Consider the following 18,565-nt stretch of genomic DNA (forward strand, 5'->3'; position numbering starts at 1 on the left):
GGGAGGAAGCATGCCCTACACTGCAGTGATAGCCTGTGGTCAGTGACTCCAGCCTCTGAATTCCCTGTCCCCCTCATCTTTTACCATAAGGCCCACCCACTAAGCCACGTGCAGATTCTCAGGCAATGGTGGGTCCCAGCTCAGGCCAGATTCTAGGTGTCCCTCTTTGTCCCCATGAGGGTTTCTCTGTGTTTTCTCTTAGCAGGATCTGGGGCCAGCTCACCTCTCACATCCCCGTCATCACCGACTCCACCCTCTACAGCAGGTGAGTGATGGAGGCAAAGTAACCCTCTGCCATCCTCTGACCCAGCAGGAGGAGGAATGGGGCCCTTTCTCTTCCTGCCTGGGCCCAAGTGTGTCAGGGGTCAGACAGTACCTGCCTCCTCCAGAGAAAGCAGTGGGACTGCAAATTGGAAGAGCTGAGGGTCTAGATTTCCAAATTCAGACTTCACAGGGAGTGGAATAGTTGATTTCAGAGGCAGTAGCCACCCTCTGCTTCCAGCCAGCTCTCTTGCTGAAAAGCCTCACGCAGGGCTCCTCAGATCAGAGCTCGCCTCGGTACATGCTGAGCTGAACAAAACAGTTGCTCTGCTGCCCAGGCGCCTTGTTCTGCCAGAGCTGTCTCCTCAGGGAGCCCAGCCACAATGTCTGTGTGGTCACAGAGCAGAACTGGTGAGATGCCCAGGTGTGGGAGTGACCTAAGCACCGAACTTCTGATTTCCCGATAACTGTTGGTGCTCTGTTCTGCTCTGTAACACGTTTAGTCCTGGGAATATTTTTGTGGCCTTTGTTTTGCCTTTGTGAATTAAATCAGATTACGATGAGTTTTGTTTGAAAAATGTAGAAAGAATTTATCTTGGGGAATATTTATAAAAATAATCTCCAATTTCGTGGAATAGTCTCATGATGCTCTTTCCCTCTTTCCTATTTGAACTAATATCTCTTCCCTGACCATTTTGCTAGCCTCATAAAAACACATTGGGATACCAGTCATATTTCTTTTCACTTCTTAAAGGAACCAGATGTTTTCGATGTCAGAGGAGCTGGTTCTGCCATTCAGAGCTTGTCAGCTGTGCATGGAAGAGTTGCTGCAGCTGTCTGAAGGGAGGGTCATTGCCTGGGCTTGATTTATGAGCTGACAGTTCCATGTTCATCAAGGATTAAGGCGGCACCCAGGAGCTATCAAGAGCATTACCCATCTGCTCTCAAATACTTCTAATTGACCTTCTTAGGAAAATGACAAGCAAGCATAAAGGGAATAGTTTACAAACTTCTGCTATAAGAGTGTACAAACTTCTTACTCAGCTTACTTCTGGCTGGTGGGTCTCTTCTCTTGCTGACCGAGGCTGGTTACTGGTGGTTTGCTGGGGAATGCTCTGGGCCAGGACCCGTTTTGAGGAGCCAAGTACCTGGCTCGTGGGAATGATCATTCTTTTTCCTGGCTGACTTTGTCAGCAGATTTTACAAGAAAGCCCCCAAATATTGATCAAGGGAGAATCTCGTCTTTTCCGTCTTGTGTAGGGGTGAGTTGTATAGGCTGGTCAGAAATTTCTGGAGCTCCACTGCCCAGATCATGTTGAACCATTTTCTGGAAGAAAGGATATTAATTTCATACCCCTTAGACATTTGAAGGAAATTGGAGAGAATGAATAGTGAGAACCCATAAACCCTTTAACATATAAGGTGTCTCTTTAATCATATTGAACATCTACTGTATGCATTAGGTATAGTCCTGGGAAGTTAACTGCCAGTTCTCATTTTTAAATGCCTCAGGGAATTCTCCATCTATATGGATTTTTTTTCATGAATCCTCTGATTTACCTGTGTTTTGAATGGGAGCTATCTCATACTGTAGCAGGTTTGCATGAGACGAGGGAATTTTCAGAAGGAGAGAAGAAAAAGGGGGAATTTTTGGTAATGAGAGTCAATGTTGGAAAAACTTTGAGGTGAGTGGGAGTGGTAGGGGGCGTTACTGTGAATTTTGATCATACCTATTCTGAAAGGGAGTTGTGAGGATTGAGAGGGAAAACATATGTGAGGCCCCAAGCACAAAGCCTGGCACAAGTGATAAGTTCCCAGCAAATACTGGCTCCTTCTTTCCTTTATCTCCTTTAACGTTTTGTTGATGAAATTAGCAACTCAGCCCTAAAGACTGTACTCTGACCTCTGCTGGGCACTTATTGTAATGCATCTCTTAAAAATGAGAACTAGCCTTTGCCTGTCAACCCAGCATTTCTGGCCTTGAACAATGAATTTATTCATTCAGTTATTCACGATGCATTTAGTGAGAGGCTGAAACGTGCTGGGCACTGTGGTTGGCACTGGCTTACAGGGACGAATAGACAGGGACCTAGCTCATGTGGAGTCGCATTTCTAGAGCCTCTCAAGAGCTCCAAAATGATAGACATAATTAAGCAAATGCTTTCCTTGAGGTCCCACCATGGTAATTTTCTTTTTTTTTCTCCCAATATTTACCCTCCTTCAACAGAGAATCTCCCCCCGAAAATCTAGTCCTCCAGCAAGCAGCGTCCCAAGCTTCTGTGCTGTGCAAGGCATGAGGGAGCCACAAACACGTAGTAGCTTCATGCAGCTGTGCCCATGGCTGATGCTCCGTAAATCCTTGTTGCTGGATTTGCTTGGGCTTGCTCTGCCTTCAGGGCCTCTGCTGGGAGAGAGCAGACTCCCAGCCTAGGGGTGGCATCTTCTGGCTGGTCAGCCCCCTGCTTAGACTGGCCCCTCCTTCCAGGACAGGAGGCCAGGCTTCTCCAGTGGGCTCATCTTTCTCGTTGCCTCTCTGCACTATCTTGTTGCTGGAATCACATTTGCTCTAATTTATGGCTTTACTTCTAGGCTAAGGTAATGGTTAAAAAAAAATGGCATGCTTACCTGGGAACCAAGTCAAGAATAGGTCTTCTAGCTTTATGATCAAATGCAATTTTCTCAAGAAAGGAAGGAAAAATCTTCACTTTCAAGGGCTAGTATTAAAAAAAGTATTCTTGCTCAAGGTAGCATCTCAAAAACACAATCTGGGAGCCCCTTGGGAAGGAACTACACCTCAGGCCGGGGAACCTAAACTCAAGGGCGAACACTTGCTAGTTCTGGGACCTTGAACCAGACTGTTGGCCTCCCTGCACTTCAGGTGTTCCCATGTGTCAGTGAGGATAATGACAGTGCCTGCCTATGGGAGTTATTACAAAGTTCCAGAGCATTTCCTGGGTGTGGGGTTAGAACAGCACTGGGTGTATAGTAAGCCCTCGGTACACCATTCCTTACTGGGACGCCTTGGATGAGTCATTTTCCATGTCTAGGTATTGTTTACCTCATCTGTCAAAGGCAAAAAATGTGGGAATTAAGAGGATATCATCTCACAGTCCCTTCTAATCAAGCATAGTGTAAATCTACTGGGGGCCCTGTGTGCTCAACAATAGGTCAGTGTAGGCAAGTTCAGTTTGACCGCATTGCCTTCCTTCCTGAAAGTATCAGTTTTAAGCACATACATGACAGCTTAGGGTATTCTTAAGCCCTGTTACTTTTAGTATGGAGCAGAAGTGACAGATGTTTCTAAGTGAAGGAGTGTCACCCTCATGAGCTCTTTCCAACAATTGCGTAAGTATGGGGCCTCTCCCATTTCTTACTGCACCTGCCTGCTATGGAGCCTCTTGAGGGATAAATATGTCCCTGAGTTTGGTGGTGATTCCATTGGGAGGGGTGGGATTCTCTAAAACTCTTGTGTTGGATCCTTATATTTTCGGTGAGAACATTCCTTTCTTTTCTGCTAAAGGTTATGCTCCCTACCTCTGGACAGTCACTCTTTCAAGAGCTTTAAAATTCTTTATCCTGACTTTTTTCATGGTAAATATCACCAACTCGTGTTTACACTCTGTATTCATAGAAATGAGTGGTTTAGAAGATCCAAATCTCCATACACACCGGGTTTGGGAAGGCTAAGTAAAGCAGGAGACCCTACATTATTGTTGTTTTTAATAATTGTATCTAACATATTGTAGGCACTTATTTTGTGCTAGGCACTGTTCTAAGTGATTTACAGTCATTGTTTTAGTCCTTATGAATACCTTCCTATCCAGTGAGAGTAGTTTCTACTATAGCTCCATTTTAAAGACACAGAAGCAGAGGCTCTAGTGAGGTGACAGACTTTGACCAAGGTCACACAAGCGGGGGGTGCTAGAGCCAGGATCCAAACTTGCTTCTGTCTTTGCTCTTTTACCCCTACCAATTTTCATCAGGTGCCTGTTCCCTTGGGTGCACTGCAGGGTGCTGTTAAATATTGACCAGTGGCAGGAAAAGAACCCTGAAAGTGGAGTCGGAAAACCCTGGCTGTGGGTCTGCCACTTCCCAGCTGTGACCTTGGACAAGTAATTTCCATTCTTTGAAGCTGTCTTTTAAAGGAATTCCTAATCTGTATTAGGTAACGTGCAAAAACAAAGCTTTATAAGCAGTAAAGTACTACCAAGCATAAGCTATAAATGCCCTGCAAGAGAATTCTAGCCCTTCATGCTTGCAGCTTATAATTTAATGTAATAATTTTGAAGAGAGAGTTGGCAATTTATAGAAAACTCAGTGTGTAAGAAAGAGTGGGGAAAGAGAAGTTTCATATCTGGAGATCTGGAGAAGGGAAAACAGAGCCTTATGGGCACAAAGTGACCAGAAGCTTAAATAATAGGAAGGATGGTTAAGAATAAATGAGGCACACACACAAAAAATGTATTTATTGAGAATGTTGGAGATTCCAGAATTTGTCTAGCCAGGTTAAAGTCTGAAACCCAATCTAGGCTCAGAATCCATGTCTCTGGCCATAAGAATTGCCCCCTTTTCTTTTCTTCCTTTTTTTTTTTAAATTTTTTAAATGTTTATTTATTTTTGAGACAGAGGGAGACAGAGCGCGAGTGAGGGAGGGGCAGAGAGAGAGGGAGACACAGAATCTGAAACAGGCTCCAGGCTCCGAGCTGTCGGCACAGAGCCCGATGCAGGGCTCAAACCCACAAGCCGTGAGATGATGACCTGAGCCGAAGTCAGACGCTTAACCGACTGAGCCACCCAGGCGCCCCACGAATTGCCCCCTTTTCTAAAGACCTACACATACACAAAGCAGTTCCCATCTTTGGGATGAACAGCTCTGCCTGCAGCGCTTCTCTGAAGAGTGTGTTGGCTCTGCTCTCCCGCCCTCTTAGTCTCCCTCCCCCACTTCCCAGCCCAAGCGTGTAAGCTCCTCCCTTGAGCCGTGGGCTGTTTCGGGTGGAAGTGGCACAGGGCAGTATCCCCGGCATCCTCCCAGAGCTGTCCCACGTGAGTGGTCAGTCTGCCCAGCCCCTCATGGGCCTCATTTCTCAGCCCCTCCACAGACAAAGGGATTTTCCTCTGGACAGTAGGGCACATTGGTTCATCAGGAACTCTGGGATTCCCTGTCAGGAAGGCATTATCCTTCACATTTTGCCAGGAATCCAGTCAGTCAAAAGGAAGACAAGAACGTTTGCCTTGCTTTTTTTCTTTTTAATGGTTTCATGGCCTAAAGTAAGCAAATGCCACTCACTGACCAGTTCAGCCTGTAGAGCCCAGCTGCCTTCGGGGAGGGGCCTCTCATCCCTGGCCTGGAGCTCGCCTTAGACCTGCCCTGTGTTCCTGCTCTTCCCAACTTTAAAAAGACAGGTCTCCATTTTAGACTATGGAAGGCTTGATTGGAAAAAAGTGATAGACTTCTTGGTAGACTGTCCTTATTTAGCAATAGAACTAATTGCATTTCCAGTACCCATTCCACTTTTCAGGCGGGGTAGAACCTTCACAGGTCTTCTGAAGTGAGTGTTGTAAACAAAAACAGCACCTAAGTGGCTCAGAAAAACAGAACAAAGAGTATGAAGAGGAAAATGACTCCCTGGTTGCTCTATTAGCATGTTTGCCATGTTCTAAAAAAGTCACAATCATGCTTACGAACCAGTGCGTTTTGCAGTTAAATATAGCCTAGTTTGGCAGTGAGAATAATAAGCATGTGATTCAAACTAATATTTTACTGTCTCTTACTATTTGATTAAATGACACTAAAAGCTGAATAATGACTTGTGTCCCTCTCTCTCTCTGTCTCTGTCTCTGTCTCTGTCTTTGCTGTTTTCAGTAGAGCATGCACCATTTTGAACGTGAATTTTCGGTAAAGTAAGCTATACTGATTTCTCTAACTTTAAAGATGCTCTGTTTCTGGATATGAAATGGGACCCAGTGCATCTAGATCACTGAAGTGATGAACAAATGGGAAAGCAGATTTGAGATGATTTCCTTCTCTGAACACTTAAATGAAATGCAGCATCTTTAAAAAGCACCCAAGTGACTTCATTATTCATTTCATTTTCACCCTGACCTTCAAAATCTTCATTTCCCCTCTGATGGTAGTTTTAAAACACAGCCCTAAAACCTAAAAATCAACTGCATGGCGTTTTGGCATATTTTAATTTCACAAAGCAGGGTCCCAAAGTCCTTGTGCAGCAAAAATATCGGTTCCTTATCACTCTGATGAAGGGAAAGAGTGTTAGCCGGTTGAGTTCTTGGTTACAGGAAGACAACTCACTGGCTTTTATAACTGGCAGTAGGGAAAAGTTCTTTTTTAAGCATCCCTAATAATTCTTGAGTTGAGACACGAGTGCAGCCTCCTCATCTATCTGAGGCCGAAGACAAAGGCAGTTGCCAAGAGCTGGGGGCTGCCTGCTTCCAGGGGGTCACTGCTGTCTGTTCTCTCTCGAGGGTAGCCAGCAGCTGTGGTGTTGGTCTGGTGGCCACGTGGCCTCCCCACTTCTATTTGTGGATCACAAAGGACTTCAGACCTACCAAGACCTGTAGACTGCCCACTGCTAAAACTGACCCCAAAGAAAGGGGATCCCCAGATGTCCTTCCCACGAGGCTGGTGAGGATGTTTCTGGCAAGACATTCTTCCCTGGGTCTAACATATGCTCTTCCTGCAACGGTCCATGGCCTGTTCCAGGGCCTCTGCTGGATTGCCGGGTTCCCATTAGTTTGGTGGATAGGATTCTGGGGAGGATAGAGTAGTTGATTTTTGGTCTTTTTGCCCAAGAGTAGGTAAGGTAGGAGAGAACTGGGTATAATTATAGATCAGCTGTTTTGGAGCATCCCTCATTCTGGGTTTTTGCAGGCCAGTATTTTTCAACGCTTGGTGAATTCAGTTAGCAAGCAATCCAACATGGAATCTGCCTGGTCTTGTCTATGGCCTGGGGATAAGGGCTATCAGATAACCCGTGGTGGGGTGAGCTTGTTCACATCTGAGGAGTCAGTGGCATTCAGGCATTAGGCAGTTGTTCCCAGGTTTGCCACAGGCCAAATAGCCAACTCTGAATTTGGCCCTTATTAATACTGCTAATTGTTAGAATGTATTATAGCTTAAGCCCCAACAAACCTTTAAAGGAAGCTTGTGAACTATAGAGAAGGCAAAAAGAAAAAGCCAAAAACCATGGTAGGGCTTACAGTCAGAGACTGAGTCCCTGGTCTGTGTTCCTGCTTCCTCCAGCATTGGCCTTCTGACTCCCAGACCTCCTCCCCACTTCCAGAGTGTTCTGAGCTGGCAAGTTGAGGTCTGGCGTTGCCCTGATAGTACATGTCAAGATCTGCCCTGGTTGTTGCAGGCCCAGTGAGGAAAAGTGGGTCTCGTGGGACATTAGGCCCTTTGGGATTGGTCCGGCTCTCCATGGCCCTGCTCTTTACCATTGGATGAGTAGGTCATTTGCTTTACAAGCATGGGTTACTCTGTGGCACTTGGGACTATGTATTTATTTATGCTGCCTACATATTCTGAGAGATTCATTTAAAGTCCTAACAATGTCAGCCTTTACTTGGAAAATGAAGATCCATGTACTGAACATCACCTGCAACTCCCAAACTCTGGGATAGTGAATTTGCACTTTTAATTTTGAGTGCCTGGTGATGAAGCCAAAGTCAAGGGTTGGCTCCTTGTGAAGACCAGGCAGATTTGTTCTGTGCCAAGAGGCAACCCATATCCAAGTCCAGCTGCTGAGGCCTGCCTCTAGCCTCCCAGAATCCTGGGCTAGAGGGGTAACTGGTCTCTGGATGGCTAGCTCTATGCCTTTAGCAGAAAGAACTCAAGTGCTGTCGCAGCCCAGAGCCTGCCTTCTTTCTTGTAACCTGCAGTGACTCTTCTCCAGGGTTAAAGCACAAAGCTGGCAGGCAGAAACCCTGGAGCTCCTTGACATCAGGCCCTGAATGTCAAGTCCAGATTCTGCCGCCCTTTGCCGGTCATTGGGTAGTGCTGAGGGTTACTGTTGCCCGCTGACTCCTCCAGGCTCTCTCGGTGCTGCATTTGAGTTCCAAGAGCCTTCAGAGACCATTTCCTCTCCTCCTGGTATTTCATCGGCCACTATCCAAAAACCCCCTTCAGAGGAATGCTTCTGTCACACACCGTCGCTGCTCTTCTCACCTCAGCAATCATTTGTGCGTTTAAAGTCCTTTTTATCTTTGTAGCCCGGTAACATAGAGCTGGGAACATTTGTCCACAATCCACCCTGGCAGAGCACATAATAGAACTTCATTCATTAGTTGTTACTGTATGGAACCAAGGAGAATTACATTTTGTTCATTTGTCTGTATTTAATATTTATTTGTATTGCTGTACTTTCATTATTTGAGAATTCTAAGATTGCAGAGCATGAATGTGTGTATCTGTGTGATTCTTTTAATTTCAGCTGCCTTAGGTTTGGGTAAAAGATGTAAGGAAGGTAAGTGGTTTTCTATGAAATACTTTGTTATGTGTCACATTTGGTAAAAAGGATGCTCTTACCCAAGTATTTTATTGGTGATCCTGAAACACTCACCCATATAAATTCAAGCGGCAATTGGTATATTTATTTACCATCACAGCTCAGTAGCAGCTTAGGGGGGAAAACTACCTACCAGAATGTCTGGCTGGTGTAGCCCTAGGAGGGGCTGAGGGTAAGGCCAGAAAAAGATAGTGGAGTTACCGAGAGCTGCAAGGGTCACAGGAAATGGGCAACCAACTCTGTGGCATAAGCAAGTGCTTTAAGGAAGGTCTTTGGCTGTACTCCGTTTTTATTTTGTCCTAGGAGAATAATTCATTCATTGATTCAAAACTATAAAATTAAACTGCCAAATGTTCACATGCTTGGAAGCTAAGGGGAAGTTTCAGATACGCTTCCAGTTTCCTTCTCCTTGCCCACTAGGGTAGAGTCTTTCCTGCTGCTTCAGCAAAGATGTAGGGTTAGTGCAGCTCCATCCTGGCCCTGGGTTAGGCCACAGTGGAAGGAAGGGGGCTGAGGAAGATGCCTCCCTGAGAATACCATTGCCAGGGAGAGAGCCCGCTGCCCCCTGCTTCACTGTTAACGGTTACTTGCATTTTATATTTCTTTAATGCAGCCTAATAGGAAATGACTATTGGAGACAGATGGCCCTGGGGAGCCCATAACTCAGCCCCTCCTTGCCGAGAATCCAGTTTGTCATTTTACATTAAATCACATCCTTCAAATATTGTGTGTGCTGGCGCAGCTAAAGAAATGTTCATCCTTTATTAGTCACTGTTACTCAGGTAGCCCAACTCTGTGCATACAAATGTCTGTCTTTACTTGCTAGCTCAGAGGTGGTGCTGCCCAGGACCTGGCTAAAGTAACTAATGGAGCTTTTCTCTTGGGACCATTGCTAGAATTTGGAAATGGAGTTAGGGCTCATCTACCCAGAGAAAATGTCACTCTGCAGAGTTTCGTGCAATCTGTGATATTTGTTCAGTCTTTTCCCACATGACTATTACTGGGAGAAACGGCAACCTTTAATTACTTCCCCTTTGATGCTTGTAGCTTCCTTGTTTGGTATTTGAAAAAAAACATACAGCACTGGGTAATCTTGGTCTCTCTGAGGGAGAAACATTTGCAGTCTCCTCAAAGCTCGTTGCACCCAGGACCGAGCAGGAGCCTGTGTGCTGGGTGTTTGGAGATGATACTGACTGCGCGTTCTTTCCTCCGTAGGGATGTCCGCATTACCTCCTCCGCCTCCGCCTCCGCCACCAGCAGCTCCCTTGCTTCCTGCGAGCACAGAGGCGCCTACACAGCTCCCGCCCCAGGCTGTGAATGGCGTGAGCCGAGGGGCCTTACTCAGCTCCATCCAGAATTTCCAAAAGGGAACTTTGAGGAAAGCCGAAACCTGTGATCACAGTGCTCCTAAGATCGGCTGAAGATTCGTGTTTACACTTGGAGGGAAAAGTTCTTTGTTTTTTCCTCCCACCTCCAGCCCCTAAAGCACTCTCTTTCCGGATGAACAATTGCTGAGCCAGTAAAGCCACATACTGTTTTGCAGATGCTCATCTAAGAGGCTTCTCAAGAGGGAAATATCCAAGTAGAATAAAGTCAGGCTGGCGTTTCTGCCTTAAGAAATAATTCGCTCCTTTATTACCATATTAAAGGAGTCTTGTTCATCCTCTAATGGGCATCTTTTGGGGGCAGCAGCATATTGGAGTCAACATTTGCACCAACTTAAGGAAATGGACAGAAAAACAATGACAATATTCACTGCCAGCAGTGAATGACCTTTGTGTTGCAATCCCTCCCATCCCATCAGACACTCCCAGAAATGTTCCCCTCATAGTTCATTTCTCTATATAAAGCATTTTCTGGTTATTTCTTAGATTAAGTCCCATTCTTGCTACTTTATTTCCTTAGACATTAACACCGTAGTCCACAGCATAGTTACGTCATGGAGTCAGAGGAGCAACTGAGTTCATTTTCCACTCAAATAGACGGGGCCAAGTCAAGTCCATAACATTCTCTAGGTTCTAACAGGAATACTGCTGTGGTTACAGAACTCAGGGCTGCTAAGGCAACCACTCTTGACTCACGGTTCCTTTGAGTGTATTGAGACAGATGTTAACATCAGGAAAAGCTCTTGCCAATTAGAGGACCTTCTTAATCCTCAGCAATAAAGTTAAGTTTGTGGTTTGGGGGGAGGGGGTTACTATTACAACAAAAGTAAATTTGGCATCCATAGAAATCAGTTCTGATTTTTGAAAGATTTGTCCAAATATATCATTTTTTAAATGTTACTCATTTATTAGATCCTTTATCCTACAATTTGCTTAAACCCTTAAATAAATTGCACTTTAAAGGATTATAAGTAATCCATTTAAAAATTCAAATACACACATCAGTGTTGGTTACTATGCAGAGAGAATGTCATTGTGTATAGTTTCATTTAATCTGTGACAAATGTTCAGCTGTATTTTTTATTAAAATAAACTATGTCAAGAAAATGTGTTGTCTATAGCTTGGCTAGATATTGTAAGTGGGAATTTTTTTGTGGGAGCTTTTAGAAACATAGATCCACACAGTATTTCTAGTTTCCTTCCCACCTATCCTATGTCTCTTTTGTGTGCTATTTTCCCTCTTAATTACTAAAAGCTAACAATCCTGTCTTGCTATCTAAATTAGACACCACTTCTATGTTTCTAGAACTAACTTAAACCTGTCTTTTCGGTCTCAACTTCTAAAGAGGACAGCAGATGGCAAATGTCTGGTTTTTGGCCATGGGAAAAATACCTGACAGGAATTTTGGTTTAATTTTGATGGGAACCCTAATAGAATCGGACATTTGAAGAGTCTGTGGACAAGTCCCTGTTGCAAGTGTGATGGCAGTTTAGGTGATTAGAATCGCTAATTTTGTACCAGAATTTTAAGACTCTTCCCGTCCCACATTTATTACTTCAAGAATATAAAAATATAATTAGTCATAGGAATTCCTTTATTCCTTATCAAAACAACCTAACGGCAAATGTACATAATATGCCTTTATTTTTACATACAAGTTGTCATTTTTGGATACATCTTTCAGCAGAACTCTGCCACATTCATACGTTGTCTTTGTGAGAGGGTGAAATTTTACATCAGCCTTATTCAAAGACCATGGTAATTGTAACACAAAAAAAAACCACCCTGGAGTCTAGTGTGGGAGAGAAGAGTTTTTCCACATACAAGCACATTTAAACTTATTCCAAGTACAAAAACATCTGTGTTGTTGCTTTAGACATAACTTTATGAATCATAAGGTCTTACAGTATAATCCAGGTGAAGTATCAGGACGTACTTTAGTAAATCCCAATGACTTGAAATTCAAGTCCAAACTAGATATTTAATGTTTTCTTTATTGCAAATATGATGTCTTTAACCTGAGGTACCGAGTTGTCTTCTAGAATCTTTGCATAAGGCATAGGGACATCAGCACCAGTGACGCGAACTGCAGGAGCATCCAGGAAATTGAATGCAGGGCCTAGGAGAGAAGGATGCTCAACTGAGAGAGGCAAGAAAAGCCACTGAGGACCAACACCTTCGCACAGGAAGTGTGGCTCTCCAAAGAAGAGAAAATCTAAAGGAATACTAATTACGGGGATTGTTTCTGGCTTTGTTTTTTTAAACATTCACCCAAAGGAAAAATGCCAAGGTGACAAGGTGAAAGTTGAGGCATTTGGTCACCCTTAGCCTCTGATCTGTATCCAGTATCCAGGTACACACTTGAGTATTCTAGTCAATAGCTGGACCATTCTAGAACCAGTTTCTCTGAAGTAAGTACCTTCCATGATCCTGGCACAAATTTCAGCTCCTACTCCAAACTGTGGCCAGCCTCCTTCCACAGTTATCAGATGATTGGTCTTCATGACACTGGCTTCTATTGTTTCAATGTCCATTGGTCTGATGGTTCGCATATTTATCACCTAAACAAAGATACGCCTTATGGAGCCACTGTGCCACAGATAGTCTCACTCCCATAATGGCACTCCCTGTTTGGTTTCCTGTTAATCTCGGGGTCTAGGAAAATCTAATCTGCCTACTCAAGAACAAAATGGTAAAAAATAAATTGTAATTAAAACAAAAGTCTTTCTCTCTACCACAAGGAGCCCTGTTAACTTAAGAATTTACTTACCCTCAGGGTGCCTGGGTTAAACCTCCGACTCTTGATTTCAGTTCAGGTCATGATCTCACGGTTTGTGAGTTCGAGCCCCGCATCAGGCCACTGCTGACCACGCAGAGCCTGTTTGGGATTCTCTCTCTTTCTCCCTCTCTGCCCCTACCCCTCTCTCTCCCTCTCTCACAAAATAAACTTAAAAAAATTCACTTATCCTCCTGGACTTTAACTTCCTTCTCATCAAAACAACTAATAACAACTGACTGCTCACCATGTGCCAGGCGCCACACTAAGTGTGATTCTCACAACCACCCTGATGGGACAGTAAATGTGCTCTCCTCAGTTTACCGCTGACAGGGCTGAGATTCAGAGTATGTATCTTGTTCAAGTAGAACTAGCAAGTGGTAGGTCTTGGATGTGAAAGGGTAAGACACCGATTTCTAAGTTTCCCCTTCTCCCAACCTCCAGCTCCAACGCTGGCTCCCCACTTGAGAAAGCAGGTACTCTTCTAAAAGATCCAACCTATGTGGTAAAAAGCTAGGTATCTGAAAAGCAAGCGGGTTCCCAGCTTCATGCAGAGGCAGAACTGAGTGACAAACCAAGAGTTTTACACTTAGGGGAGTTGGAATTCTGTAGCAGGCTAACTATTTCTGGATCTTAAAACTAAAAGGAAACTTTCTGATTCTTTAAGAATAAATGAATGTCCATATACCTCACATTCAATTCCTTCTTTGGATAGCACCGTTGCAGCTTCTAAGCAGTGGCCCACGGGTCTTGAATGGGAAACTACAGTTATGTGTGTCCCTGAAACAGAGCAGTCACAGATCAGAGGCCGGGTTGGCACGAAAGCTGCCGTACTGCTCTGCGGCCACTGCAGCTCTTGTTCACGTGTAAAATCTTCAGCTCCGCTCCATTCCAGTGGGATGAGGAATGTGGCAGCCTCCCTAAAGATGAAATACAAATCTACTGGGCTGAGATTTAGGAAAGCACAAGCGTATGAGCAACTCATGACACATTCTTAACTTGAACTCATCCTGTAGTTTCCTGATCAAAGTAAAAAGCAATAACTTAAGACCGAATCTGACCAACATAAGTAGAGTGGCTGAATTACAAATAATGTTTAAATGTACTAAGTTCTCTTACCTTGCCTTTCTATTTTGGCCTTTCCAATAGGAATCAGAAAATCTTTTGATTGAGCTTCTGAGGGAAATTCAAAAGGAACTCCATACATCAGTTCATTCTCTAGCACCACCACTGCAAAATACAAAAAAAAAAAAAAAAAAAAAAAGAGAGAGAGAGAGAAAGTAAGCACAAGAAGGGAGAGACAGAGGAAATGGGAGAGAAAAAAAATTTTTTTTTAAGTTTATTTTGAGAGAGAGAGCATGTGTCAGTAGGGTAGGGGCAGAGAGAGGAGGAGAGAGAATCCCAAGCAGGCTCCACACTATCAGTGCAAAGCCCAATGCGGGGCTCGATCCCGTGAACCATGAGATCATGACCTGAGCCAAAACCAAGAGTTGGACGCTTAACTGACTGAGCCACCCAGGTGCCCCATGGAGGGAGAGAATCTTAAGCGGCTCCACACTCAGCACAGAGCCTGACTCAGGGCTCAATCTCATGACTGTGCGATCATGACCTGAGCTGAAATCAAGAGCTGGAAACTCAACCACTCAATTCACTGAGCATCCAGGCACCATGCAAAATACAGATATTTAACAAAAGTAACTACGTGACTAAATGTATTTTCAACACTAACAATCATTATGTGAAAAGTTTCACTGTGCTGATTAGGAGGCCTCATATCTGTCATGTCCAGTAGCCCTGAATGGATGGTTTAGGTACTGGCATTTACAGTCTGGCCAATCCTAATTTTACCTGTTGCAATTAAACCAGTGTTGTAGGTACCTAACAGGCTCCCTTATAGCAGGAAAACAAAAATAAAACAACTTTTAAATTGTGTTTATTGTCTCTGTAAATCATTAACATTTTATATGATCTAAGCCTAACTAGAAGCCTATAAGGGTTCCTTCCAGGCAAAGATTTCAATTTAGTTCTTTAATGATCAAAAGAGACCCAAGGGTCACTCTACTAACCTGGGTTGTTATCCCGAATGGCTGATTTAATAAGTCCTTTTGCATCCTCTGAATTCCAGGGGCTGACCACCTTTAAGCCTGGGCAGTGCCCATACCAGGCAGCAAAGCACTGTGAGTGCTGGGCAGCCACGCCTGCTGAGGCGCCATTGGGCCCCCTGAAGACTATGGGCACAGACTGAAAGCCCCCTGACATGTAGTAGGTCTTGGCAGCTGAGTTTATAACCTGGTCAATGGCTTGCATTGAGAAATTGAAGGTCATAAATTCACAAATGGGCCTCAACCCAGCCTGTCAAATCAAAAACAAAGATCTTAAAAAAATGAGAAACAGCAGTAAAGAGTGGCAATCACTCCAAAATTCAAACAATGTTTTCAAAAGGTCACGTGAAAAGAAATTTCTTTGGATGAGATTCATAAAGAGGATCACATACCATGGCCGCACCCACGGCAATTCCAGCAAAGCCCATCTATAAGTAAAACACAAACACAAGTGAAAATCCATAAAAATTAGAACAGTGTACGCGTGAACAGACACGCCCTGAAAGGTCTGCTTCCTGATGGAAGCCTTACCTCAGATATGGGAGTGTCTATGATCCTCTTATCTCCGTATTTCTTCCACAGGCCTCGACTAACCTAAAATTACACATTGATTTCATTACTTTTAAGTGCATCTGGGGGCAAATGGCTACCTTAATTCATATTGATTTCAGGTATCTTGATTACCTTATATGCCCCATCATACTGGGCAACTTCTTCCCCAAGCAGAAACACCTTCTCATCTCTTTCCAGCTCCTCATCCATACCTTGGTTTATAGCTTCACGAACTGTCACCTGTCACAGGGATGGGAAAAACAGTTAATAAACTATAGGATCATTCTGGATACGACTCAGATTCTCTTATAATTACGTAGGCTGCATACAGCAGAGAATATAAAAACTATCACTAGAACAGGCTTCTCTTCAAAAAATTCTTGGGGTGTGTGGGTGGCTCAGTCAGTGAAGTATCCAACTCCAGCTCAGGTCACGATCTTGTGGTTTGTGAGTTCGAGTCCCACGTCAGGCTCTCTGCTGAGAGCTCAGAGCGTGGAGCCTGCTTCGGATCTGTGTCTCCCTTTCTCTCTTTCTGCCCATCCCCGCCCCCCTCTCTCAAAAATAAACATGAAAAAAATTTTTTAAATAAAAGTTAAAAAAATTCTAAAAATCTGTTTACTGGCCAGACCAGCTCATGGGTAGTTTCCTAAGTAGAAAATACACTGGGTTGTTTTATTTCCACATTTGGTATAGTGTAGGGCAGAGAACTATTAAGAAAGCCTAAATAAAACTATGTTTTGAGCACTTACTAGGTGCCAGGCACTACCTTCAAAATCTACAAGTTATTTTACTAAACAGCTTGGTAGAATCCTCTAGTAAAAAAAAAAAAAAGGGGGGGGTGGTGGTGGGGAATTCCTCAAAGAGGAATGATCCAACAATTCCACTTCTAAATATGCTCAAAAGAAAAAAAAAAAAAAAAAAAGGCAGGGACTCAGATATTCGCACACCAATGTTCTTAGCAGCATCATTCACAAATCCATACTTCACAATCACATGTGAAAACACCCACATGTCCATCAAAAGATGCATGGATAAATAAGAGGTGGTATATGCATAAGATGGAATATTATTCAGCCTTAAAAAAGAAATGAAATTCTGACACATGCTACAACATGGATGAACCTTGAAAACATCATGCTAAGTGAAATAAGCCAGTCGTAAAAGGACAACCATTGTATGATTCTCCTTACAGGAGGTACCAAAAATAGATAAATTCACAGACACAGAAAGTGCAATAGAGGTTACCAGGAGCTAGGGGGAAATGAGAAGTTAGTGTTTAAGGGGTAAAGAGTGTCAGTTGGTGAGGATGATAAAGTTCTAAACACGGATGGTGGTGATGGTCTCACAACATAGTAAATGAACTTAGTGCCGCTGAACATACACTTTAAGATGGTAAATTTGGTTACGTATATTTTATTACAATAAAAAATTTTAAAGGGGGATGAGGGAAGAAGCGTCTAGTTTACTCAGGTCGCCCACAGATTCCAATGAGCCTGGAGGGGGTGACATGCCGGTGGGCTTGGCGATGGGTCACAAAACAGGAACCACGAGTCCCACGCAGGACGTGGGAACCCGCAGACCACAGGGCCGGCTGCCGCCCCCCTCACTGCATAGCGCAGGCGCGTCCCCGGTCTCCTCCCCGGGACTGAGGGACCCCCTCCCTCCCCCGGCTAGCGTCCAGGCGACTTACCTGCAGCGCCGCCGGCGCCGTTCGGTGGAAGCGCCTCCTCAGCAGCCCGGAGACCTGGAGGGGAGAGAGAGCACGCTGAGAGGGGGCGCAAGGTGGGCAGGAATCGCGCGGAGGCACCCGTGTCGCTGCCTACCTGTTCAAGGGGTCTCCGCACCAGCCCAGACACAGCCGCCATCTTGACCGTGTCCTCTAGCCGCCGCCAAATGACAACACAGCGCGGCCGCAGTCCTGTCAGGCCCCGCCTCCCCCGCCAGCTCTAGCCAATGGCAGGGAGCCGCGCCTGCGTGCCCCGCCCATCCCCCCTGGGGTGAGGGGCCGAAGGGCGGGACCAAAGTGGCGCGTGGGGTGGTTCTACAGCTCTTTCTGGGGCCTGACTCCAATCGACTTCGTCCGGAGTGGCGGCTGCTGGCATGCTGGCCGCACGTCGGGGACACGTCCCTAAGTGGTGCTCCTTGAAGCACGGGACCGAAAGTCAGACTCTGAGGAACATAACTGAAGGCTGGAGGGACCTTAAGAGTTAGGTCAGCCTTTGAGGCACTGAAAGCCTTAGGGCACCAAGTAACGCTTGCGTACAGTCTAGTGTAGGAACTTTTTCCCTTGTGAATGAGCCCGGTCTTCCCTGGACTGCGCTGTCTGTTCCGTAGAACGCGAACGAGAGCTTTCATAGGTGCGTTAAGCGGCCTCTTGTGTGTCAGTCATTATGGTAAGAATTGTACAGCTCATTTAATTTTCACAGGAACCCTCTCAGGTAATTACTGTTACCATCCCTTTTTGTCCTCAAGTCACTTTGGGTTGTCAGTCATCAGAAAGTCCTAAAAGTCCTTTATCCAACCCTTTCAGTCTTTGTGGGCTTGACCAACCTTTTTTTTTTTTTTTTTTTTTTTTTTTTTGGTCATTTCAAGCGAGATTTATTAAAAAGGGCCCCCTCCCACCTTTTTAGGTGTAACTTAAACAGTAAAATGCACATATCCACCACCTCAGAAAGTTCCCTCATGTTTCTCCCAATCATTCCCCATACATCACTCCATAGGCAATCACAGTTTCGATTTCCATCATGATAACTTAATTTGCCCTTTTTAGAATTTGAAAAAAAAAGGGAACTATACAAAGTGTACTGTTGTGTCTGACTTCTTTAGCTCAGAAAATGTTTTTGAGATTCATCCATGTTAAGTGCATCGATAGTTTATTCCTTTTTTTTTTTTAAACTAATCTTTACATCCAACAGTGGGGCTCAAATTCATAACCTCAAAATCAAGAGTCACGTGTGCTTCTG

General features: G+C 44.5%; 2 protein-coding genes across 9 annotated transcripts in view; one reads left to right on the forward strand and one right to left on the reverse strand.

Annotated features, from left to right (window-relative positions):
• PXK (PX domain containing serine/threonine kinase like) overlaps positions 1–10,778 on the forward strand; it is an 81,851-nt gene extending 71,073 nt beyond the window's left edge. For 3 of the 8 annotated variants that reach the window (XM_042979282.1, XM_042979277.1, XM_015538541.2), the window contains 2 exons: positions 203–265; positions 10,002–10,778. In XM_042979282.1, coding sequence (XP_042835216.1) covers positions 203–265; positions 10,002–10,207 — 269 coding nt within the window. In that variant the 3' untranslated portion in view covers positions 10,208–10,778. Of the gene's footprint in view, positions 1–202; positions 266–6,124; positions 9,272–10,001 lie in introns of those variants that run through there. The other 5 variants (XM_042979283.1, XM_042979284.1, XM_042979278.1 and 2 more) reach the window with 5 other exon arrangements.
• A 970-nt stretch (positions 10,779–11,748) lies between these two features.
• Positions 11,749–17,534, reverse strand: PDHB (pyruvate dehydrogenase E1 subunit beta). Its single transcript, XM_007084389.3, has 10 exons — positions 17,426–17,534; positions 17,293–17,346; positions 15,735–15,842; positions 15,582–15,644; positions 15,443–15,478; positions 15,015–15,300; positions 14,068–14,178; positions 13,637–13,728; positions 12,592–12,733; positions 11,749–12,291 (listed from the first exon to the last, which is right to left on the reverse strand). The coding sequence occupies exons 1-10, from the start codon at positions 17,465–17,467 to the stop codon at positions 12,146–12,148; spliced, it is 1,080 nt and encodes a 359-aa protein (XP_007084451.1). The 5' UTR covers positions 17,468–17,534; the 3' UTR covers positions 11,749–12,145.
• Positions 17,535–18,565: the final 1,031 nt, after the last annotated feature.

The sequence above is a fragment of the Panthera tigris genome, chromosome A2 (genome assembly GCF_018350195.1).
Source record: "Panthera tigris isolate Pti1 chromosome A2, P.tigris_Pti1_mat1.1, whole genome shotgun sequence".
Classification (NCBI taxonomy): domain Eukaryota; kingdom Metazoa; phylum Chordata; class Mammalia; order Carnivora; family Felidae; genus Panthera; species Panthera tigris.